This window comes from Bipolaris oryzae (genome assembly GCF_000523455.1).
Source record: "Bipolaris oryzae ATCC 44560 unplaced genomic scaffold scaffold_14, whole genome shotgun sequence".
Taxonomy (NCBI): Eukaryota; Fungi; Ascomycota; class Dothideomycetes; order Pleosporales; family Pleosporaceae; genus Bipolaris; species Bipolaris oryzae.
In genome coordinates this window covers 232,974-256,335 of record NW_006911290.1, presented here as the reverse complement: position 1 = coordinate 256,335, position 23,362 = coordinate 232,974, and the positions used below count along the sequence as shown (strand labels likewise).

The window sequence follows — 23,362 nt, the reverse complement described above, 5'->3', positions numbered from 1 at the left end:
TCATCACCCCGCACCCGCACGCAAACGCCATACAGCCGGTCTCGCGTACACACACGCGAACCACTACGCGACAGGAAAACCAGCAGTGGTATATGTACATATGAGTATTACATTATGCTACCGAGATGAAGGAACTGATACCCGTGTACTCCAATGCTCATGCAAAGTGCCAGAATAATGCTTCTGCTCTCTTCTGGTCTTACCATCACCACACCAACAGCACACTCATGCCCAATGCTTTACTTGCTACCACCAAACCAGCCGCCGAACCAGCCTGTTGCCTTTGCTGCCTTGTCCTCGACGACGGCATCAAACTTGTTCGCCGCTGCGTTGACCTGCTTGCCGGCTTGGTGTAGCTCTTGTTCAGCAAGCGCCTTTGCATGCTCGTACTGCTTTTTCGCATCGGCGCTGTAAGCATCGAACTTCTTCTCCAGTCTGTTCGCCTCCGCCTTGGCTTGATCGGCCTGGTCCAAGTTAGGACCATGTTGCAAACAAGAAAAGACTATTTCAAACTTACGTATTGCTGTGCGGTGGCGCGTACTGCCTCGTAACCCTCCTCGGCTGCTTTCTTCGCTTCCTTGTCCTGGCCAGGGTAGTCGCCTCTCAGTCTGCGCGTAGCAGTCGCCGCATCGTCTATGTATCAGTCAGTTTGCGCTCTGTGTAAAGCGACGCTCGATGACGTACGTTCTGCTTTCTTCTCGGCAAGCTTCGGGTCACCTCCAGCGCTGTAGAGGTAATAGGTCGCTCCACCAATAGCAGTAAGACCACCGTAGGTTAGGAATTTGCGAGACATGTTGACTGAGATGATTGCTTTTTTTGGGGGAAGGTTCTTCGAATTTGGGGAGGAATTAGATTGTGTGAATTTGCAAATCAAAAATGAAGAATCAGCGCTGTTAAGAAAGAGGGGAAGACTTTCAAGGCAGCGCAGTTGGTGTGACGTAATTCCTGCGCAGTTGGATGGTCCAACTACGCGTGCGAACTAGATCGCCAAACTAGTGAACTCCTCGAAAAGCATCATGACTGTTGGGAACCACACGCCATTCATTCTGCAGTTTTGCTTCTGCCAACGTAACTCCGTTTTCCCGTAGTTTTAGCGTGACTTGCAATTTAGTTGCGCGGCGTTTGACATTCTTCGGGCGTGCGTGCATCGTCCTGGCTACGAACCCCCTATACATCAACCTTAGCACCCTTCGCAGCAACGTGTTCACGACCCCGAGCGATACTGCGAATCGATCCTCGTTTCCTTGTACGAAAGCATCAAAACTCTCCGGAGCTCCAGACGCAGCGTGGCGCGCCTGTCTAACCACATCGACCTCATGTCTCGGCGATAGCAACAGCGTCCGCCTTCGACCTCCTTCCTACACATACCCAGCTCAACACCATGGCCGACCAGCAAATAAGCCTCGTCGACCACACAAATGGCGACAACACGCCTTCGACGACCGTCACGCAATCCGAGCAGCAGCTCACGAATACTAGCTCCCACATCGATATTCTCTACGAAAACCAGCGCGGTTGGTTCGTGTTCGGCATACCACTCTTCTCCTCCAAGGCGCTGTGGAACCTGAGAATCGATCCCGCGCCCTGGCAAGATGCCAAGTTTAAGCCTTCAGCTGTCAACATCACAAACGCACAGGTGCCTGACCCGAGCTGGGTATGGGACTGGAAAACTTGGTATGTCGACATGAGCCTGGACGTCGATGAGGAAGGCTGGCAATACAATTTTTTGTTCAAGGGTTCAGCGTGGCATGGCAACCATCCATGGTTTCATAGTTTTGTTCGCCGGCGGCGCTGGTTGCGAAGACGTGTCAAGCAGAGACTGCCACCCAAGACCAAAGCAAACGCGAAGGAACGCATGTTTGGTGAGCAATTCAGCATCGGTACAACCATGGCTAGATCTACGACGCTTGGCACTGGTAGCGGTCTGTTGGACAGTTCTCAAACCAGTTTGGACGAAGAGATTAGAGACATTGCGACATTGATGAGGAAGCTGAAAGCTGCTGCAATCGACCGCGAGAAGATTGTTTACATACACAAGTTCATCAACGATGGGGGTGAGGAACTACACTACCTTGCAGAACAGGTACACACTCCCCACGTGCGTTTATTTGATTCGATCCCGCTAACATGTGTAGATTCCTGCAATTATGTCCATGCTTGTTTTTCAAAATTCACGCCGCCAACTTCTCTCGACGCTGATGGACCGTTTCGATACTGCAAAAGAACACCGCGAACAACACGAAAAAGACGGAAAGCCCGAGGGTGAAGCCGAGGAACGCCGAATCAACAACCTACTTAAAGCCGTCGAGGCAGCGGACAACGAGTGCAAGAAGTTGGAATATTGGAGTGATATCAAGAACCTGACCGAGGAGGGTAAAGCGGGTAATGCAACAGATCCAGGCATGGGCTGGGATGAGAAATGGCAGGGTCTTGACGTTAGTGGGGCCAGTTATCCTGAGAAATGAGAGATCACGGGCATGGATGGGAGTTCACCGGAGTTGTTGTATTTGCGGGGCGCTGGCGGAGTTGACATTCGGCGTTGGTCGGAACATTGGCAGCATTGGCAGCGTAGCAACAGCTTGAGCAGACGTAGAATGTTGTGGTAAGCATGCATATTATTACACTATACCTGACTAACTTGTGCCTTTACCTTTCTCACCCGAATCGGACCTCTGATTTCTTCCAAGCTCTCTGCAGCCACCACGTCTCCTTTTTGCATGACTTCAACTTCGCCAGATGCTCGTTTCTCCCACAATAGCTGTCGTATAATGCCCATGGTGTCTCTCCATGTTGTTGCGTTCAGCGTATCCAGCTCCGCGCCGGACAGTGCACGCGCGATCTCGGAAGGGCAGATCGTCTTTGGCCAAGCCCGAGTGCTGAGCAGACGATCGGCATGATTTAGGATGAGACTGCGCTGGTTGTAATTCAGAGACATCGGTCTGGTGTTTTCTGGAGCTTTTTGTGTAGCATGAGCGATGTTGATGGTCACAGACAGGGATATTGATGCTTTGCAGAAAGCACCCTGGGTCAAGCTGGGTCTTGAAATCTGGATGAGATCGGTTCGCTAGATCTCTCGTCCACCGATCTACAACAAGCTCCCCACCACCTTGGACCGATGTCCCAATCTGTCAACGTCAGAGCGTCCAATCGGCGCGCAACAAACAACAAAATAACCCGACAAATATTTTTTGTTTCGCGCATCTTCCCTCTCTGTGAACCGAGTCTGCCGGCACAATTACTAAAAGAATTGGCGATTTGTGGACTTGCTGTCTATCTTGGTTCTTGTCATGCCGCACCGGCTACCCCACGCCCTCCGAGAGCTAGTTGCCGCGGGGCAGCTTCTCTCTTCTCCGGCGCGTCTCTTATCAAGCTCACCTCTACCTTTAAATCCTTCGCCAGTCTCTGCACTACTTGGTCGGACTTCGTCGCGATTCTGCCACACCGGATCGTCTATCCCAAAACTACAAGCACCTACCGCTGCGCAGCCTCTCCAGACCAAACGACAGTATTCGTGGCCCAGGATGACTGGAACAGAGGATTCAAAGGAGGTTCGCAAGTACCTCCAGCAGAGCCATGACCGTATCTTTGAGAACAACAAGAAATGGGCCGAGGAGATGAAGAAGAAGAACCCTGCGTTCTTTGAAAATATGAGCGCGGGTCAAGCTCCCGAGTATCTTTGGATTGGTGAGTCAATCTTTGTATGAAAGTAACTGAAATCGTTCCGGAGAGTCGGCTGGGCGATCAACTGGCTATCCAATTAGTCTCGATATCCTGAATCGCCTTGCAAAATACTCAGTTGTAGACCAACTCAAATGAAGCAACCACTGACCGCGCTTCCTCCAGGCTGCTCCGACTCCCGTATCCCAGCCGAAGCCATCACCGGCCTCGAGCCCGGCGAGATGTTCATCCACCGCAACATAGCCAACCTCGTTTGCAACATCGATCTCAACGTCATGTCCGTCGTAAACTATGCCGTGCGCCACCTCAAAGTTAAGCACATTGTCGTCTGTGGCCACTACGGCTGTGGCGGTGTCAAAGCCGCCATGACCCCCAAAGATATGGGCCTCTTGAACCCCTGGCTACGAAACATCCGCGATGTATACCGTCTGCACCAAAAGGAGCTCGACGATGTCATTGCCAACGGTGGAACCGAGGATGACAAGTATAACAAACTTGTCGAGCTCAATGTGTATGAGCAGTGCAGGAACATTATCAAGACTGCTGCTGTACAACAATCTTGGGCTGAGAATGAGTTCCCCGTTGTGCATGGATGGGTGTTTGGGTTCCATGATGGAATGCTGAAGGATCTCAACTTTGATCATGAGGGTCAGCTTAAAGAGATTCAGAAGATTTACGACTTGACAAAGGACCTGTAGATGAAATGGCTGTTGTGCTTTGGGTAGGGTTTGGAGGGCCGTTGTTGTATAAGTAGATGTGGGTTTAGTAAGGAGTTAGTGGTGAGAGATGATCTAGAGTCAGATGTATACACGCCCGATTTAGGAGTCGCATGTTCAATCGATGAGTTTGTATCAATCTCCGAGCCTCTATTTTAGATAATGCTTTCTGCTGTTTTCTCGAACAAATCATGTGGAACGAGACACTGGTCCTTCTCAATAACTCAATCAGAAATGCTAGCAACATCATTTCAACCCTCCTCTACCACTAGTTACATGTGTTTCATCTGACAATCGGAAGATAGCCGACTAGAACATATCTCAATCGTCTTCTCCTCCTGAAAGGAATATTCGTCCGTATGCTAAATAGGTTTTCCCTCAGAATATATATGCGCACACATACACATGCGCACATACTCAGAACCGATCAAACAATCAAACCAAGACCCTCTATTGTGACCGATGAATACTGGAAACCTCTGTCGACTGATTCGATTCGATCCAACAAGCCAGCCAAATCAACCCAAGAAATCAACTTTTCCCAACAATGCTATTGACAATCCGTCCATCATACATTACACACCTCCCCTGTTCTCCCAGCTCGAACAACAAAACAGCGTTCTACTAAGAACAAGCCTGCAAAAGAGGCTTGTTTGTGATGGCGGTGCCCAGCGCCTCTGTATTTGTCGAAGCAGATATAATCAAGAATTTTGAATGTGAGTTCCTGAAGTGAAAACATTGAAGAGTACAAAGGCACCCGAACGGGATGAGGCTTGCGAAATTAGAATTTCTATTGTAGTAGACTTGACAACCATCACTTTCTCTATCTCCTTGTCCCTCCAGCACAATGCTGTGCCCCTTGTTTTTCCAGTGGTGTCGTGTTGACTGCTACCCAGTTATCCAAAATAGGGGAGATCCGGGTAGTTTTCTTTAGGATTCGGAGTAATCAAGTAAGAAAAGAGAGTTTCAAGAAAGCTTCTTCTGTGCTGAAGCTTACAAAACTATCTTACTCTGGCGTTGGCTGTACAAATGCGAAACTGCTTCTATGATAAATAAAGATAGGTTTGAATTCGGTATGTTTTATTATTAGCGAGGAGGAGGTGAAAGGATTACAGGCGTTCTTGATGTAGGGGAAAGGGGCCTTCGGGAAGTTGTTACACGAAAGAGTCTCTCTCGCAGGGTTGGTAATGTGCTATGACTCACATAAGCTTACCTTGAATGTGCGGCTATAGAGAGATGGTCATTTGGATACAGTGGATAGTACCGGTATGACAGGTGGTTTTGCACACAGTCAGATTGATTTCGTATGTATAGCACAGAAAACATGACTGTGTCGCGGTATATATGTTCAAGGTATTCACCGCAACTTAAGGTTTACTATTTGCTCCGACAAGTATATACAGGAAAAAAAAGTGTTTCAAGCAAAGTTTTGTTTCGCTTATGTTGTTCATTAATGTAGAAGATGTGAGAATGCATAACGATACTTTCCGTGATGTTGGGTTTCAGAATATACAAGAGCTCAGGCTTACTGTTTCGTAATACGATTTTTCTTACGTGCGTTCATGGGAGCTAGATGAAGCTTTGAACGAGAGATAGGTAAGAAAATATGAATAGGAGACATAGATGCACAAAAGAGATTGCACAATACATCATGCAGCGGAATGTCAGTATTAGTATCTGAAACTGAAGATCAACTGCACATTACTAAAATGGATAAAGTTTTCGCTGTTATCTCCAGCTCCAAACAGTCGGTGAGCTGCAGTCTAGTTCCTAAAATACGGACATACTGTAGCAGTACCGATTCATGCGTGCAGAGCACATGCAACGATTCAGTGAAGAAGATCTTGTCCTTGAATGACAATAGCAGTGTGTGCAAGAGACGTGTTTTCAAGATTCAGTGAACACATTAATGATACCCATGAAGTTGACTAATAATCATATAGTGACGTGTTCCCGCAGATCAAAGGCGCCACCTATGTAGGTGTACATGTACATGGCGAAATACCTACGTTGACGTACAATTTATGTCACTGTACTAGCGACATCTTCCAGAATCGCAAGGAACCTGCCTTTCTTTGTTCGCCTATGCGGGTGATACAAGAGATCATCTGCGGGGTTAGAAAGATTTACATTCATAGCTTTAAGCCATCTTGCCCTGCATGGTGACAAACGCGATCCGCGGGGCAAAAAGATTTACAAATCTCTCCACAAGCAACAAGCCATTTTGCCCTGCATGATGACAGTGTAGACAGGTCCGCGGCAAAAGCAAAAAAAGATCTCAAGCCCGACGTGGGGGTCGAACCCACAACCTTGAGATAACCAATCGAGTCTGATCAGGACGTGAAAGCTAAGAGTCTCACGCTCTACCGATTGAGCTAGCCGGGCGTTGTTTGCTTACTAATGAATTTTTTTGAATTTGGTCGATATATGATGTTACGCACGAAAGGCTTGAAGCTTCCGGACAGCGTGTTGACACGGTTCCTGCAAATGTAAGGGTTTGTTGGTTCGCTGCAAGTCCGCTGCTAGTCCGCTGCCAAAAGCATACTAGCGCCCGTCACACGCGAACCATGGATGACGCTGACAGTTTCTGAAACATTCTTTTTAGCGTTAGCGTTCAGTCCCCAAGTGGTGTGCCAACCCGAGAAACAACCTTAGGCCTGTGTTTGCTTTTTTACCCAAGGGCCAAGATCGCTTGGTACTTAGTGATCGCGCGTGTGGTATTCGCGGTTCAACGAGACGGTTATGGTACGCGGCGTCTGCCAACCGTGTCTGGACGTAAGCCATCGCGATTGGCAGCCCGATGCTCCGCGATCTAGGTCCGTTCGCGAGTCATGTTATTTCTCTGCCCCTTAAACGGTGTCCGCCCAAAATATCCAAGACTTTGGCATAGAAATTTCACCGGTAACGAAAGGGCCGAGTTCTAGCACTGAGCATCCAGATCAGTGCGGAGAGTGATTTGGTGTGATGGTAGCGATGCTCCAGATTGGATTTCAGGTTTATGATGCAAAAAGGTCCCAAAGATGCGCGATACTTACATACAGAGACGTTCGTGTTCGGAATCGTATACAGTTCATTGGTAAAGTCATTTCATGTCAGCTTAGCAGATGGGCAACTCTTCGCCAAATATGGTCAGTAGAACAAGCCGAACCGTCATCATCAGTCCCAGAGGGTCTTCGTATGGCGCACTCTGTATCAAGTCCGACCATAACAAGGTTGCCCTCAGTATTTTCGCATTTCCGCGGAGGCGGTATGACATTAGCCCATGGAAAATTACCGACAGCCAATGTTGCTGATGGCCGGATGTGATTCAGCAGAAGCCGGCAGCAATCAATTGTCCCGTCCCAGGCATCCTAGACATCACGCTGAACACGGCATACAATAAAGTTCCTAGTGGGCAGGGATCAGTGGAAGGTAACTGAATACGGAGGTGCTCTTGCATCAATATGACATCCGGCGTGGTCAGCATGTATCTTTTCAAAAGATTACCGGCCTGAATCATCGCCAACAAAAGCCGGGCCACCCGAAGAACCATGTAGTTGTCTCCAGTTTAAGTATATCAACAGAACCATCACTGTTTCGGAAGACAGCGAACTAGTTATCTGTTCAGTCTGATTCCGGGAGTTGGAGCATCCCCCATACCCACTTTCTTCGGAGACAACAATGTCATGGTAGGTAGCAGTAGCATCGGATACGATGCTTACAAGCTCAGCGAATGTTACCACATACGTCAATAGCTCCACAAGCCGGTGCGTTGGTTTACCTAAGATCAACACTCTACTTGGTCTATGCTGCTGTATCCTTGATCCGCTTGTTAGCTCAAATCTTCTGAACGAGGGCATGTGAAGGCTGAATATCGTACCAGATACACTTGATAGAAGCACATCATCACTTTGCCGTCTTCTTCTTTAACGAGGTGCGCCCTTGCAGCCCAGTCTTTACTTGACTCTCCCCCTGCCTTAAGGCCGTATTTTACCGTTCCATACAACATGACTTCGTTAGCGTTTGAACCAAACGGAAATATCTTCAGTGGTGCGTGCGCCCTGCTGGAGACCGTTTCCCACATGGCTTTGCGCAAGGCTAGGATCTCTGTAGCCAAGAGTCAGCCCATCGGGACGAATCAACCGTTGCAGTTCCAGCACCAGGGAGTCAGAGTAAAGGACGATGGCAAGTATGGAGTGGGGGCTAGACGAAAAAAGCAATGTGCGACAAACCATCTCGGCCCACTGCTATTTTGGAAGCCATGACTAGTGTTGCATCCTTGGTGAAGTATTTGACGTAGTCTTCGTGCGCCTCTGGAGTGTCGGATGTGGCGTAAAAGGTGCGGAAAAACTCCTTGTATGAAGGATCAATCGCAATAGCCGGCGGGTACTGTGAGGCGTAGGCGTTCATTTCGTGTTGTAATTGCTGGAAAAAAACCAAGGGTGAATGGAGGCTACAGTTGTTGTACCTCAAACGCCGAGCAAAGCCTCTTTCATCTAAGGTGGGGCTGACGTAATTACTCAATTCTTAGAACGCCTTACGGCGGCTCACCTGACGGGCCGGCGGGAACGGCGTTTTCTAAGCGACGTTCAACTCGACCTCATAAACATATTAATCCTGCTCAGTTTCACCAAAAACGCTGCGGTCCTGCCAAGTGTTGGTTCTCTATTATTTTCCTTTTGGTAGGAAAGTGTGGAGGGCCAGAATATAATCAGAGTTAAACGTCTCCACAGAAAGGGACATCACTGTAGCGGCGCCGACATTAGGACACAACGCTACAGTAGCGTCAACCATAAAAACAAAGAAGGGACCGCCGATTTTGGGGCGCGCATCTGCGATCTGGAAGTACCTTTGTAGTCGCTCTACTTGACAGCCACGGCCTAATGCGCTTTGCCACCGAACATTGTCGGTTCGGTCGAGCTCGGTGTTTCTCGACCCAAGAAGTACTCTCCGAAGTACCTGCGCAAGGGTAATCAGGTCCTGTAGTGCAATACGGAACCCACGTGTCATCATAGCACACCGTGCGTGTATCACAGGAATCCCATGCGCTCTCGGATCATGGGAGAAAAATATTTTCCAGCGCTATTCTCCATCAGCAATAACTTGCAGGGGCTCTCTTGCCTAGGAATCACACCTTCAATTTCGATCGCGATTCACGCTAGGCATAGCAATTACAAACTTCTTGTTCACCCTCATCAACACTGGACGGCGGCGTAGTCTCGAACCCCTACTTTTTCCTTGGTTCAGGTCGTAATGGTTTACTTGTGGCTCCCGCAGGCATGCAGGTCCATGTGGCTGTGTTCCAGGCCCACACATATGGCTATGCCATGAACTGCGCTCTCAGGTCCCAGAAATCGGGACATGACCTTCTCCGTCAGCTACCCCTGGTCAGGACTTCTCCGTCAACTGGGCTTATCCCTAGGCCCCTGTCGATCTGTCAGAATCATTGTGCATGTTTCATGTCTTATTAGACTGCCGTATGCATGTAAGTATTGAAGGGCCCTGCAGGAATGGTGCCCAGGCTCCCGAGAACTCTTGTCTTACATGTTGAGAAAGCATACGGCTTGCAACTGCACGTCCCAAGACGACTTGACGTGATGCGTTCCTGTTAGGTTGATGTGTACACAATCGTTTACGCAATGATGATAGTGTGGCTCAATGATTGACTTAGTACGATCCAACTAGCTTGGCCGCCGTCGTTCGAACAGGTTCAGGTTTCGACACAAGAATTTTGCCCCAGGCTAAGATTCGACGGGAGCTAACTAGTCTGGGTCACTATTAAGCAACGTGGGTACTTCTTTGGTCCAGGCTCAGCCGTGAACGTCAGAGTAGACTTCATCTGTGGCGCACAAGCCAGCCAATTCTAGAGTATGGGCGAAGCAGTCCGTCTCGATCGACACTGGGGTGCTCGCACTTCGTGAGATGTGGGCCATTAGCACGCTTTGGTGATTCCAGATGCTAATGGCGCTATGAGGGCATCCGAGTACCCGCCCGAGAGTGCGAAAAGTACAAGATCTGGAGTATGGCCCCCGCTGACAATGGGGTTCATCATCTTCACCACCGCCCAGGTATAACTACGCTCAAGGCTTAATATCCTTCAGTAAATTCTACCCTACTCATCACAATGGTGTCTCCTTTCGACACTTCGTCTCGGAGACCGGATTACTTCCCTGGACAAGTCCGGCGGTCCAGTGAGATCATGCCTTCCCAATCCCAGGATGTTGCGGTTCCTGCTCATCTCCTCCGTGCCACTGGCAATCTTGGATCCAAGCGGGACAACACTGCCACCCACACTGCTACATGGGAGCCTATACAGGAGAACCCTTTCCTCGACGCAGGGGTAGGAAGTATTCGGCGAAATGACACTCAACGCTCCGCTATCCGACAAAACAGCAGTCAACGATCAGCTGTCCGACAAAACAGCAACCAACGCTCGAGGGGTTTACACCGGAATGGTACTCAAGATTCTACCGATGCCGGACCGACACGAAGCGAAAGCGAACGAAGAAGAAGTGTTCGGTTCTCTACAGTTAATCCTTTCGACAACAATAGAAGAAGCTCACGATATGCACTACCCTCACCTGACGAAGAAAGCACAAGGGCCCAGCGAACCCTCTCTTATGTGCCTGGCACAAGCGATGTCCTGACTACCACTCCTCGGGAAAGCCGAGCGCCATCGCCCAACTTTGAGAGGAGAGCTAGCATATCATCGACCTATTCCAACGAGAACCCCTTTGCTTCCAAGCCAAGCTCGATCAAGAGTGATCCTTTCGCAACAGAAAACAACACGCCTCGCGGATCATTTGATGGGCCACCTCAGCAACCTCAACCTGTACACCATGCTAAGCACAAGCGGAAGAACACTCTGCAGTCAGTGGTTGATGGTATCATTCCTGGTTCTTTGCAACGTCGTATGACTAACGCGTCTTACTTCCAACGGAGTGAGTTGTTCGGCACCTACGAGAAGGCCAAGAAGAAAGGCATCGAGATTCAGCGCAAGCCATGGGCACAGAACACTTTCGAGTACAGCTTGTACCTCGTCATGATTCTCTTCATCTACTTTGTGCTTATTGGTATGCCGCTTTGGAGGGGTGCAGTCTGGTGGATGTACTGGGTTGTCCAGACCAAGTTTGTCCTTCCTGGTGGATTCGGTATCACTCTTGGCATTGCGCTATTGTAAGTTGGTCCTTGGGGACAATTTTTTGGGGGCTTTTACTAATCCCTCTACAGCTACGCCTTCGCTCCTCTTCTTATCCTCTTCGAGAAGGACCCTCCGCCTGCCGACTTCACTACAGAAACCAAGTACAAATCCACTGTTGATGACACTTGCCTCATGATCCCTTGCTACAAGTCTGCCGGACTCATTGCCAACACTCTAGAGGCTGCCTTGAAGATCTTCCCTGCGTCTCACATCTTCGTCATTGCCAATGGAAACAGCCCCACGCCACTCGACAACACGGAAGAGGTCTGCCGCCCTTACGGAGTCAACCACATCTGGTCGCCTATTGGATCAAAGATTGTTGCCCAGTTTGTTGGCTGCTACGCCGCAAAGGGGTTCAAGAACGTCTTGCTCATCGATGATGACTGTGCCCTTCCCGATAACTTCCCCATCGTCACTGACCGCATGACTGACAAAGTCAAGTGCATTGGTTACACCATCAAATCCGTCGGACCTAACGGCTCCAAGGGAAACCTTTGCCAACAAGCCCAGGATCTTGAGTACAAGCTTAGCGGTATCCAGCGTGAATTTGCCGGCAAGGTCGGTTCTGCTACTTTCCCCCACGGCGCCATCTCCCTCTGGGACCGTGAACTCCTCATCAAGACTTTCCACGAGCACCCCGGTTTTAGTGTATCAGAGGACTGGTTCTTCGGTCACGTCGCCCGCCAGCTTGGTTCTCGTATCAAGATGTGCTCGCAAGTCTTCGTCGAGACCGAGACCCCCACTGCTGTCTTCTTCGCTGGCGGCGGCTCTCGCGGTGGCTTTGGTGAAATGACCATCTTCTCTCAACGTTTCAAGCGCTGGAACTTCTTCTTCGTCAACGGAATGTACTACAACATGGCCTACATCCTCTGCGACTGGAAGCTCGGCTGGTGGGAGATTGGTGCTAAGATCTTTGTCTTCCAAGAGGTAAGTACAAACACACACACCTTTGCTACATCACACCCCTTCACATATACTAACATATACACCTCCAGGTCTACGAAACTCTCCTTTACCTGCTGACCCCCTTCATCCTACCCATCTCCTTCTACGTCCGCCCGGACTTCTGCGGTTACCTCCTCGTCGCCACAATCGTCATGTACGCCATCAACGTCATCATCTTCAACGAAGTCCATCTCCGCCGCAAGAACGAGCGCGTCGGCTGGGTTCTCCTCTACGTCTACTACCTGCCCTACAAGATCGTCCTCACCTTCGTCAACGTCGCAAGCTGCTACTGGTCACTCTACAAGTACGCTCGCTACTTCGCCAAGCGTCACCCCAAGGTCATCGAGGACGAAAAGGCTGTCGAGGTCGTCATTCGCCTTGAAGAGGACCAGGCCTCTAAGCAGGGCGGTCTGGGCCGTCGCCTTACGGTGCGCACGGTTGCTGGTCGCCCCAGTGTCGAGGAGCAGGATGATGACTTGGATACCGCGAGGAACTCGTACGATCATGTTGCTGCGCCTGAACTCGTCATGTCGCATGGCTCACGTGAGGACTCGAGGCCTACTAGCCGTATGCTGAAGACTGAGGGTGTCGCGGCAAGGGATTACTTTGCGGAGAAGAATGCGGCTCAGGGACGACCGCTGCAGGATGTTTGATCATCCTCTCTTTTTTTTCTACATGACTTCTTCTTCTTCTTCTTCCTTCATCCTTCTTCTTCTTCTTCCTTCATCCTTCTTCTTCTTCCTTCATCCTTCTTCTTCTTCTTCCTTCATCCTTCTTCTTCTTCTTTTTCTTCTTCTTCTTCTTCTTCTTCTTCTTCTTCTTCAAACATACCTTTGATACCTTTCTTCATTACGCTTCTTCGCACATACTTTCTACACACACTTTGCTACCAAAATTTTCTACACACTTCTTAACTTTTTTTTCCTATGTAAGATATAGACAGGAGTTTATGCTGGTTACAGAAAAGAAGAATGCTTCTGGGAAGGACACTTTGCTATATACCTATTTTTTAACTGTGTAATCAGTATTATGAACATGAAAAAAATTGCACTCTTTATCTACATGCTCTTGTTTCTTGATTGATTGATTGATTGGTACTCTATACATTGTCCATCGTGTCTCTTGGATCGTCCACTGCTCTCGCTTTACCTCCTCTTCCACCGCCACCCCGACCACCTCGGCCACCTCTTCCGCCACCCCCTCTACCTTTCTGCCCTTGCCCAACTTCCTTCTGCCACTCTTCAACATCAACAGTGACGCCATCAGGCAACTCCCCATCACTCATCAACACGCCACCATCCTTCTTCCTGCTCTCCACGTGCTTGAAGAAAGTATACGGCAAAACCCCCTGCTCATTCCCCTCCGTCAAAATAACCCCATTCTCCGAGATGAAAAACTTGATACCAGCAGCAAGCGCAGCACCGATATCAACGTAGACCAGAATCGTCGAACTCTTGCGCATACCAGATATGACGGGCGCAGCGTCCGCAGATGCAGATGTGGAGTCGAGGGATTTGAAGCCAGCGGGTAGTCCAGAGGCAAAGTGGATGTGGTTTCTCCCCATGGGACGCAGACCGCCGCTCTTGAGGATCAGGTTCCAGGCGCGCTCATCAGTGCCATGGACAACGACGTCTGGGACGTTTCCGGCTTCAGTGGAGATGGGGACGAGGAGGCCTTCGTTGTCGACTTTGATGGAGTGACCTTGGTTTGCGCGGATGAGGTAGTCTGCTGGATCGTCTGATTCTTGTGTGCTTTGAAGTTGTTCGGATGTAGGCGCTTCAGACGATTCTTTGTCGAGTGACAATGCTGGGATCATGGAGAAGCGCTGTTTCTCGTTGTTTGCGACTGCGTCGCGGACTTCTGCAAAAGTGACTTTGAGGCTCTGGAGGGCCTTGGTGTTGAGCTGTGAACTGTTATTCCGCTGCCTTCTAAAAAGCCAATAAAAACTGATCCATCCGACCAAGATTCTCAACAAGGCGTTTTCCCAGTTCAGGCTTTTTTTTTGTTCTCGGTGATTTTGTTTATGTACACTGCGATTGCAAACTTACCGCATCTTGAACATTGACATAGCCGCCCTGTCCCAATTTCAGTCCCTCCTTGTCAGCCCCATGTCTGAGTAACCAGCTTATCTTCTTCGAAACCTGCACTTCTCTTGGCTGATTGGCTGGATTGCGACTGCCGCCGCCACGACCACCTCTGGCCATGTTCGTGATAGTCCTGCTGAAGATGCGGGAAATATTTGCGGGGCGAATTTTGACGAATGCGGGGAAAAGCCGACAAGATATATGCAGGATTATGTTAGGCAACACTCTGAGTCGAGATGAGTGATGTATGGTGAGTCAAACACGATAGTTTCGCAAGGGCGAATGAGTAGTGAGAAGTATGGGTGTTTGAGGGAAAAAGGTTAGCGTGAGATTTGTGCGCAGCGGCCCCGCAATCGTTGGTCGCACTCGCAGAGACTCTACTTTCGTCACTGTGAGACCATCTCACGTATGACATTCTTGTCTATGAGCTACTGAAGCTAATATGAGGTCTCTTAAACAAGCAAATTCGCAGGATTGCATCCTTCCCACTTGAAGTCCAATTCCCTACCAGTCTATCTGGTAAACTACCTGCATTCCAAAACACATCTACGTACCGTATGGAGTCGATAGACAAGTGGTTTATAAGACCCAGAACCATCGATCAAAGCACTCAATCTCCATGGCCTAGATATGATGCTATTAGTCAAGCATGATCGCTCATATTCAGAGAGAAGATGAAGCACTGGTGATCTTCGAGGCATGTTGCGTAGCACAAGTATCAGAGGCATTCCCACTGTTGTATACCCTTGCATCTGCAGTGTTCCATAGCGCCGGGATATCTCTAGCGCAATCTCTCATAATCAAGCAGCTAGTCTCCAATGCATTGCGAAACGGTATTATTGACAAGCAAAAAGAGTACTAAGCTTCTCCTCATTCAACGCCTAGTAGGGGTAAGAAAGAGAAAGAAAAAAAATATTGTCATAAATCTGCGATCAACACTCTGACAATCTATATCTCCAGTGTTTCCGCCCATTAATATGTAATTGAAGCCCATTGCCCAAAAAGCATATCAGCACGCACAACCCTCCTTGGGGCCCTGTGGCTGCGCACTGCCCAGGTTTACCCGGTCAGCATCTTGTCTAGCCAGGTTCGTTTGGCCGCCTACATGGCGTGGCCCCTTCAAGCTCGCCTCTGGAATTGCGTTTGCGATAGCAGTGAACACCTCAGCAACGTTGTGCCCAGTCTTTGCACTCGTCTCGAAGAATAATAAGCTTTCTTCGTCTGCATATGCCTTTGCAGTCTTGCTAGGCACTCTCCTGGAGTCTTGGTCGTCTTGTGCCTGCTCTTCCTCTCCCTCGGCTGCAGGCGCAGCATCTGCATCCTCTGGCCTGTCCTCGTCACCAGCAGTGGCAAGATCGAATTTGTTTCCTACGAGCGCAATAACAATGCCGGGCGACGCTTGACGATGCAATTCGGCAACCCAGTGTTGAGCTTTTGTGAGAGATGAGGGCTTGGTGATATCGTACACGACGAGGGCGGCTTGCGCATTGCGATAGTACATGGGTGCGAGCGAGGCAAAACGTTCCTGGCCTGCAGTATCCCAGATCTCGAACTTGATGGTACGGCTCGGTAGGTTACATTTCTGCGTGAGGAAAGCAGCTGGCGAGAGTTATGTTAGCTCCAAGGCGCCGCTTGTCAATAGCATGAGTGGGGTGGCTGTGTTCGTACCTCCGATAGTTGGCTCTTTGTTTTCTTGGAAGTCATTGTTCACGAAGCGCATAACAAGGGAAGACTAGCACCGGAGTCAGTTCATGTTCGAAACTGACGTATTGAGATCGCGCACCTTTCCTACAGCCGCCTCTCCTAGCAGCACGAGCTTGACGCTGCTGCTTGGCTTAGGTTGCGCGGATGCGTCCGCCATCGTCGATGCGTGAGATGGTGCGATTTGGAACTTGTGAGGTGTGTACAGGTGCGACGGATCGTTTGGAGATGTAGCCCAATGTTCCAGTATCGTGTGCGATGTGGGGGTGCAGTTTGAGTCCAGGCAACGATGTTGCTGGCGGACGGTTTGAGGTTGCCGAGCATAATGACGAACGTCAAGCACGTGAGTTGCTGACTAAGACTGGTATCGTTTCCGATGCTCTTGTACAACGTACACCAATGTCCTTTCAGACGCATTGGTTACACAAACTACTTTTATTATCCACAGTGACGTACGTAAGAGAGCTATTTCATGATATGCTCTGGTTTATTTTGCATAACAGAGGCTTAATGTAAGACCACAGAGAAGTTAGAGTATTCTCTTGTACTACATGCTTGTCAGAAGTTATCCCACAACCAGCTGTTATCGATAGGGCACAAACCCACAATCAACCATTTGTTCGTAGAGAGTAAAATTGATGTTTGAGGAACTGGCTGAACAAATCTTAATACAGTCAGACAATGTTAAATGACCAGCCCAGTCTGCCGCGCAAGCTGCGTCAGCATCGGAAGCTCCTGTCTCTCCCTTGACGGTTTAGGCAAGCCTCTACAAAATCACTCAATTGCACAACCAGTGAAAAATAGCGAAGATGATTTGGACAGAAGAGATGGGTAGAGAGTACACCAATGACTTTGGGGCCATGCAGCACTGTGGAAATCCTGTTTCTTGTTTGTACTTTTTACACCAAGATGCACCGGACCAGTATTTCGAGATTGAGTAGTGCGGTTACTACTAGTACTAACATTGCTCATTCCCGCGATCTGATGCACTTATGCAAAAAGACAGACCGCAACTCTGTCGGTCCTAGCATGAGGCGTCGTTGGCGACAACGCATACCGATCTTCAAAAAAAACAGTCGCAGCCAACACCTCAAGTGGGGACATTTGGGCAACTATGCGCTTGGTGCTCAACAACATTTTTTTCTTCTTTTCGAAGGGCCGACTCTTCGATTGTGGAAGGAGTGAAACTGGATTGTTGTTGTTTGTGGGAACAAGGAAGAGGAGAAGCGGTTGGTGGTGATTGTTCATCGCTTAGTCACGGGCTACCAGCATCTTCTGGCTCTACAACGGGCCGAAGCAGCCCACGTCATGGAAAAAACCACGAAATGCAACATGTGCATCGGGCGATGCTGCAGGATGAAATTATTTTGTACAACCATGGCGAATGACGTCACGCCGGTAGTATGAAACCGTACGTGGTTTGGTGTGCCGAGAGTGGCCATGGCCAAAGTGGGCTTCGCAGGGGATGGGTTTGGACGAGTGTCTGAGTCAGCGGGCGCACGTGCAAGCGAGTTGAGTGCTGATTGAGGCCCCTGAAGCGTCACCCATCGGGCTGTAACAAAATGTTTGGCAGGACACGGAGAAACATTGCGACCAGCGAAGAGGGAGAGGGAGGGCAGTTGTACTAGACTTGTCGCAGTGCCAATGGCAGGCGTGCGGGCGGCAATGTGGCGTCTTTGACCCCTCAAGTACCCAATGCCACGGGACTCCCGAACCGGCAGGCGCAATTGAATGCTCTCCTGCATCTGCATCTATCTGCATCTGCATATCCTACACCTACATGGAATGAAGACACCACACCGGAAGGACCTGGATGGCGACTCCAGAGCGCAGTGCACCCCACCGCCATGCTGCCCACCGGCTCCTCAACCAAGGGCTGCCATTGGATGTAGCGTAGCACGCCCACATGAACATGGGAGGGACTACGTGTGTAAACCAGGCACCGCGGTGACCGGAGCGAAGACAATGGCTTGGCAGGTGTATGGGGAGAAGAGAAGAGAGAGAGAGAGTGTGTGTGTGTGTGTGTGTGTGTGTGTTTGTATGTATGGGTGTATGAGTGTATGTGGTGGTAAGTGAGCATGTAAGTATGCAGGCAATTGCGTAGGCAGATGAGTAAGAAGGATTGCGTGCATGTGTATGTGTGTATGTATGCAGTGCCCCAAGGGCAGAGTGTCGAGATGGTGATGGGGTCCAGAAGGGCACCATAGGGCGGCCGTCATGTGGCGGTGATTGTGTGGTGCAGATGCGGCATGGCCCAACAGGCAGAGGCTCCACCGCAGCGAATGGCAGGACGGGGCGGTGGCTCGCGCGATAATATCAGCACAGACGCCAGGCGTGCGACCGATCGCGATGACGCCAAGCGCCGGTCTCGCGTTCCGAGGGGGGTGTCGGGCTGGTCAGGCTGGCCAGGCTGACCACGACTGTGTTGCGACGGGCACTTCCAGACGGCGACAACCATGGCTGCTGGACGGGCACAGAGGATGCAGATGGCGCAAACGCCTGTTGGCAGACGGCCATGTCGGCGCTGAGGGCACCACGTCCAGACACAGCAGCGATCGGCTACGTCTTCACCCATGGCCCTCTCCAGACAAGCGCTCGGTTCCCCGTGTCCTTGATCCGCCCGAGCCGGCGTGGACCAAGCGCGGCCATGGCAAAGTGCGTCTCCCCTCCCCTCCCCTCTGCGATTAGGTCCAATATGCGCCTGGCGATCGGCGTTGTCCACTCCAGGCCTAGCCAGCCTGACGTGAATCCATGCTCGAATCACCCAAGCGGGGATGCACTCTAGAAGGCGCACTAGCTATGGTCCCCTTTGACAAACCCGCCCTTGGGCCAGGAACACGCACAAAAAAAGTTTCCTTCCTCTGGTACTGCCTGGCGAGCGAGCAGCGCACCACAGCGCACCACAGCATCCGGCACCCACGCTGCCCTGGGCCCAAGGACCGCCCCTAGACGCGTGTGTGCCCGCTGAAACACGCAATCAGTGCGCGCGGGGAAATGCCGCATCCCAGATCCCCCCAGGGCCTTTGCAGCCTTTACTTGATCCAAAGCGGTGCAGTCCAAAGGGCCAAAGGGCCAAAGGGGGCTTGCCTGCTCGCTTCCAGCCACTGCATGGGCGGGAACTTGGGAGGACGCCTTCGCCGGGGCCTACCTACTTATCAGTCACGTTGGTCGGCTTGTGGGATGGGAGCGTCCGGCTGACCCCAGATGCCGCGTGCCATGTTTGCGACCAAATAATAAAAAAGTTGCTGCGTCTGGAATTGCTGTGACAGTCTGACATCCCTTATTTTGCCCCCCTCCCTCTCCATGTACTAATTACCACACCCCCCCTTGCCCCGGCCCTCCTCGTCGTGCGAAGCAGCAGTGCGTTGTTATTCACCAGTCCCGGCCACTTTTCCCAGGCTGTGCAATCGAGACTCCCCGTCGGACACAGTAGTAACTCCATATCAGGAGCTCGGGCGTCACCCCACTTGTCGAATAGCATTCCGCGAACTGTCCACACGCCGTATTTTTGGATAAACGCCTCCTTCACCTAGCACACGCCTCCCGCACACACATTCTTGTTAATAAATATTCCCACACACTGGCTCCCTGCCCTGCCCTGCATTGTCTCAACAAGCCCGTTTCAGCCGCATCGCCCATTGTAGCCCCGACACTTCGGACACGGTGCGACAATTGCTCGGCCCTGCTGACGAAGCCGGACGAACAAAGCAAACACCAAAACTACTGGCAACTTTTTTTGGGGGGGACCCATCATGACTGTACACAAGGTACCTCTACTACCTCCTGCTGCCATTGCTCCCCTCGGACTCGCACTGACCGGCTGCCCCCTATCCAGGAACCCATCAACGTCCGACCCGCCAGCCAACAACGGCACTCATCCAGCACCATGGCCGGCTCGCTCCCCAAGAACCGAACTCACTCGCAATCCATATCCGCCGCCAACCTCCACCCGGCACATCGCGTAACGCGCAGGAAAAGCATGAGCCAGACGCCCGTCACAAACATCGCTGCCATCGCTGCGGCGGCCAAGGGCATGTCCGGGGCTCCGCTCGAGGGCGCCAGTAGTAGCGGCAGCAGCAGCGGACCGCGCCGCTCCTCCAAACCCGCATCGCAGTTTAGGGGGCCCAGCATGGCAATGGCCTCGACCATGGCCTCGAGTGTGCCTGCTCATGGTGCGCAGTTCGGTGCCAGCAGTTACGGCAGTGCTGCCAAGAGTGAGGCTCTCACTGACGGGCCCACACTCGCAACCATGTTGGAGCAGGACAAGGCAAATGCAAAGTCGCGGAACCGCCGCGCGAGCGAGGGCTCTCGCCTGTCCAAGGGCGACGGCAAGCGAAGTGGTAGCGAACTGAGATGTGAAAAATGCGGCAAAGGCTATAAGCACAGCAGCTGTCTGACCAAGCACCTGTTAGTAACCCTTAGCCTCCCATGGCCCTGCCACATACTTTCATGCCTCATGACGAATGCCCTTTCTTCACTCGCATGTCCATATAAACTGCCTTGCTCTTCTCAAGTTCTGCGTTGACTTTTTTGATTCTAGATGGGAGCATACACCGGAATGGCAGTACACTTCTAAGCTGCTCATCTCCAAGCATCAGCAGGTGCAACTGCTCGAGGCCGCCTCGGTCCTCGTTGCCATGAACAAGGAGAGCGACGGCGAACACAGCGACCGCTCCTCTCCTCCTGCCTCGGGCTCATCCGACGTGCGTGAGGACTTGAGCTCCACAGAAACTACCCCGCCCCCACAGCTCGACGACCACGCCGTAGGCTCTTATCCTCACTCGCACTTTGGCACTCGCTCCATGAAGCGTTACTCTACCAACAGCTCTGCCTACAGCCAATCTTACCAGTCAACTGTCTTCTCCGACAACGGTAATGGTAACGCGCACGGTCACTTCCGACAGTGGAGCAATGTCTCTGACCGCCCCACTACTTCAGGCACCTCGGTAGCTGGCTCCTACCATGATGATGCTAATGACCACGCCGACCTCGCTGCTGCAGTCGGCCTGCTCAGCTGCTCCTACGGCACTCCGAAGACGGGGCCCGTCGCCCTACCCGCAGATGCGCCACCCGTGCCCCCGCTCCCAGCAAAGTATTTTGACCTGAATACCCGCACACTGTCTGGTAGCACTACCGTCACGGCCCAGCAGTCGAGTATGCGCAACAGCTATCGCCACCCTAGTGAGAGCAAAGACGTCGACATGGACGACGACCACTTTGCCGATGAAGAGGACTACCGTTACTCCAACGCGCGCAGTCGCAGCCGCATTGACGAGGACGACGATGAAATCTTCGGAAGGATGGAAGAGTAGTAGTTGTGCCCACACACACACGCGCCCTACCTGCCCTTCACCGCACCCCGGCCTCATTTCATCCGACATTCCCGTCCGTGCGCTGCATCCTTATCTTTCTTCTGTACCACAAACGAAACTCTTAGTTATTTAGCGACCTATCTCCGCATAATAAACAGACGCAGCCTGGACACCGATGAGAGGGCCCTCAACCAAACCACAGCCGCCAATGACACGAGGTTGTCGATGCCCTTGAGGTTGAAGTACAGGTTTTGAATAATACTGAACTGGCGTCTGTTTTATCATCTGCGTCGAGAGCCTAGCAACATCTCAAATATCTAGTACCCATATCAGCGTGAGGATTTACCTCATTCGTTTTTTGCTCGTGTTTTTCTTTATTTTTTCTTTCTTGCTTTCGGCTTGTCTTCAAACAAGAAACATATAAAACCTGGCACACGCTTTTTGTTTTTCTTTGAACGGGGAGGTAGAACGGAGGTTGGAGGTGCGCTGGCTAGCGTGGCCTTTTGTATATTCGGACGGGAAAGGAAGAGGAGACGGAGAGAGAAAGAAGAGCGACATGCATCGTATAAACAGCAAAGCACAACGTGGGGGGTCAACGGGTGTGTAGAGTGGAAGCAGGAATGAATGCACAATATGTTGAAAAAAGAGAAAAAACGACTTGAGCATGCGTGTGAGAAAGTGATGGAGAGACGAGTGCAAGGCTGAGAGAAAGAAGACCAAACGGGTTGAGAAAGGGGAAAGAAGTTCGGGCCCTTTTGAACAATTCTCACATCGCTCAAACTCGCCGAAAATGCGAAAACGAGGCAGAGCGGCGGTGCCTTACCTTTCCTAATCCAGGAAGACGACCAAACCCACTAGGGTTATTGCTCCCTTGGCGTCATCTCCAGCAGGTAGGGCAGGGTAGGGAAGGGTATGCTATGTTGCAAATATGATTCTCACTTACCTATCTACTCACCATCTAATCCGCATCCTCAGAAACGAATATCAGAAAAAGCAAAAAAAAAAGTGAAGCAAATAGCTAAACCCACCCACGAAAGGGAAGGACACGAACCCTTTTATATCCCCCCCCCTCCCTAAACCACCAACCCCACCACCACACTTACCCTCCTCCCTCTTTCAGCCAAAGAAAAAAGATTTTAAATTAGGGGAAAGGGAGTGGGACACGAAAATCCATAAGAAAAAAACCCCCCCGCCCGCGACGGGAAAATCTCCCCCCAAATTGGGGGACCCTTCCCCCATATGTACCATAGAGCGGTTGTGATGGGGGGGGGGTGGTTACGCGTCCATACATGTGTATTTTTCTCTTCACACACACACATGATACATAGCTTCCTTTTCCTTGCTAAGAAATACGGGAAAAAATAGATTGGCGAAACGACGATCATACGGGTCATCCGTCCACACGTCCCCCCCCCCCGCGTTCCCGCTTGCGGGTTTGCTAGCTTGTGCTTGCAAGGTGACGTGATAATGGAGATGGTAGGATCATGGGTTCGGAGCCTACCTGTATAAGGTAAATGTTGGACGTTTTTTCTCTTCTTCTGATTGTTCGCTTGTGTACGTGGGTTGGGTGGTTGGGTGGTTGTTGGTAAATAGGGGTGGGGGCGGAGGATTTTTGAAGATTTTGTCCCAGTTTTTTTTTGTTGGAGGTGTGTGGGGGGCGGTGTGAGGTCACGATGGGGGAAAGAGGAAGGTTTGGAGACGGTACGTGGTGTGGGATGGGGGATGGGGGAAGGGTCGGTTTTGTAT

At 50.9% G+C, this 23,362-nt stretch overlaps 12 protein-coding genes across 12 annotated transcripts; 5 read left to right on the top strand and 7 right to left on the bottom strand.

Moving 5' to 3' along the window:
* Positions 1-239: 239 nt before the first annotated feature.
* Positions 240-793, bottom strand: COCMIDRAFT_84815 (uncharacterized protein; the record flags this gene model as incomplete). The annotated part of the gene is made up of 3 exons (XM_007685955.1): positions 240-464; positions 518-633; positions 685-793. The coding sequence occupies 3 exons, from the start codon at positions 791-793 to the stop codon at positions 240-242; spliced, it is 450 nt and encodes a 149-aa protein (XP_007684145.1).
* Positions 794-1,381: 588 nt separating this feature from the next.
* Positions 1,382-2,465, top strand: COCMIDRAFT_84819 (uncharacterized protein; the record flags this gene model as incomplete). The annotated part of the gene is made up of 2 exons (XM_007685954.1): positions 1,382-2,083; positions 2,136-2,465. The coding sequence occupies 2 exons, from the start codon at positions 1,382-1,384 to the stop codon at positions 2,463-2,465; spliced, it is 1,032 nt and encodes a 343-aa protein (XP_007684144.1).
* Positions 2,466-2,623: 158 nt separating this feature from the next.
* Positions 2,624-2,935, bottom strand: COCMIDRAFT_84799 (uncharacterized protein; the record flags this gene model as incomplete). The annotated part of the gene is made up of 1 exon (XM_007685953.1): positions 2,624-2,935. One exon carries the CDS (start codon positions 2,933-2,935, stop codon positions 2,624-2,626), a length of 312 nt encoding a protein of 103 aa, XP_007684143.1.
* Positions 2,936-3,521: 586 nt separating this feature from the next.
* Positions 3,522-4,376, top strand: COCMIDRAFT_1877 (uncharacterized protein; the record flags this gene model as incomplete). The annotated part of the gene is made up of 2 exons (XM_007685863.1): positions 3,522-3,684; positions 3,844-4,376. 2 exons carry the CDS (start codon positions 3,522-3,524, stop codon positions 4,374-4,376), a joined length of 696 nt encoding a protein of 231 aa, XP_007684053.1.
* Positions 4,377-8,177: 3,801 nt separating this feature from the next.
* On the bottom strand, positions 8,178-8,783 carry COCMIDRAFT_33264 (uncharacterized protein; the record flags this gene model as incomplete). The annotated part of the gene is made up of 3 exons (XM_007685896.1): positions 8,178-8,192; positions 8,254-8,480; positions 8,606-8,783. The coding sequence occupies 3 exons, from the start codon at positions 8,781-8,783 to the stop codon at positions 8,178-8,180; spliced, it is 420 nt and encodes a 139-aa protein (XP_007684086.1).
* Positions 8,784-9,041: 258 nt separating this feature from the next.
* On the bottom strand, positions 9,042-9,386 carry COCMIDRAFT_84721 (uncharacterized protein; the record flags this gene model as incomplete). The annotated part of the gene is made up of 1 exon (XM_007685952.1): positions 9,042-9,386. The coding sequence occupies one exon, from the start codon at positions 9,384-9,386 to the stop codon at positions 9,042-9,044; it is 345 nt and encodes a 114-aa protein (XP_007684142.1).
* Positions 9,387-11,037: 1,651 nt separating this feature from the next.
* Positions 11,038-12,995, top strand: COCMIDRAFT_65424 (glycosyltransferase family 2 protein; the record flags this gene model as incomplete). Its single annotated transcript, XM_007685951.1, has 3 exons — positions 11,038-11,549; positions 11,604-12,501; positions 12,570-12,995. Coding segments are annotated over 3 exons (1,836 nt in total), but the record flags the coding sequence as incomplete, so codon positions are not given.
* Positions 12,996-13,618: 623 nt separating this feature from the next.
* Positions 13,619-14,723, bottom strand: COCMIDRAFT_84843 (uncharacterized protein; the record flags this gene model as incomplete). Its single annotated transcript, XM_007685950.1, has 2 exons — positions 13,619-14,422; positions 14,568-14,723. 2 exons carry the CDS (start codon positions 14,721-14,723, stop codon positions 13,619-13,621), a joined length of 960 nt encoding a protein of 319 aa, XP_007684140.1.
* An 889-nt stretch (positions 14,724-15,612) lies between these two features.
* On the bottom strand, positions 15,613-16,464 carry COCMIDRAFT_84654 (uncharacterized protein; the record flags this gene model as incomplete). The annotated part of the gene is made up of 3 exons (XM_007685949.1): positions 15,613-16,202; positions 16,272-16,335; positions 16,387-16,464. 3 exons carry the CDS (start codon positions 16,462-16,464, stop codon positions 15,613-15,615), a joined length of 732 nt encoding a protein of 243 aa, XP_007684139.1.
* A 1,102-nt stretch (positions 16,465-17,566) lies between these two features.
* Positions 17,567-18,153, bottom strand: COCMIDRAFT_22996 (uncharacterized protein; the record flags this gene model as incomplete). Its single annotated transcript, XM_007685877.1, has 2 exons — positions 17,567-18,055; positions 18,085-18,153. 2 exons carry the CDS (start codon positions 18,151-18,153, stop codon positions 17,567-17,569), a joined length of 558 nt encoding a protein of 185 aa, XP_007684067.1.
* Positions 18,154-18,653: 500 nt separating this feature from the next.
* On the top strand, positions 18,654-19,272 carry COCMIDRAFT_22995 (uncharacterized protein; the record flags this gene model as incomplete). Its single annotated transcript, XM_007685876.1, has 2 exons — positions 18,654-18,959; positions 19,102-19,272. The coding sequence occupies 2 exons, from the start codon at positions 18,654-18,656 to the stop codon at positions 19,270-19,272; spliced, it is 477 nt and encodes a 158-aa protein (XP_007684066.1).
* Positions 19,273-20,190: 918 nt separating this feature from the next.
* On the top strand, positions 20,191-21,616 carry COCMIDRAFT_84846 (uncharacterized protein; the record flags this gene model as incomplete). Its single annotated transcript, XM_007685948.1, has 2 exons — positions 20,191-20,711; positions 20,845-21,616. The coding sequence occupies 2 exons, from the start codon at positions 20,191-20,193 to the stop codon at positions 21,614-21,616; spliced, it is 1,293 nt and encodes a 430-aa protein (XP_007684138.1).
* Between the last annotated feature and the right edge of the window lie 1,746 nt (positions 21,617-23,362).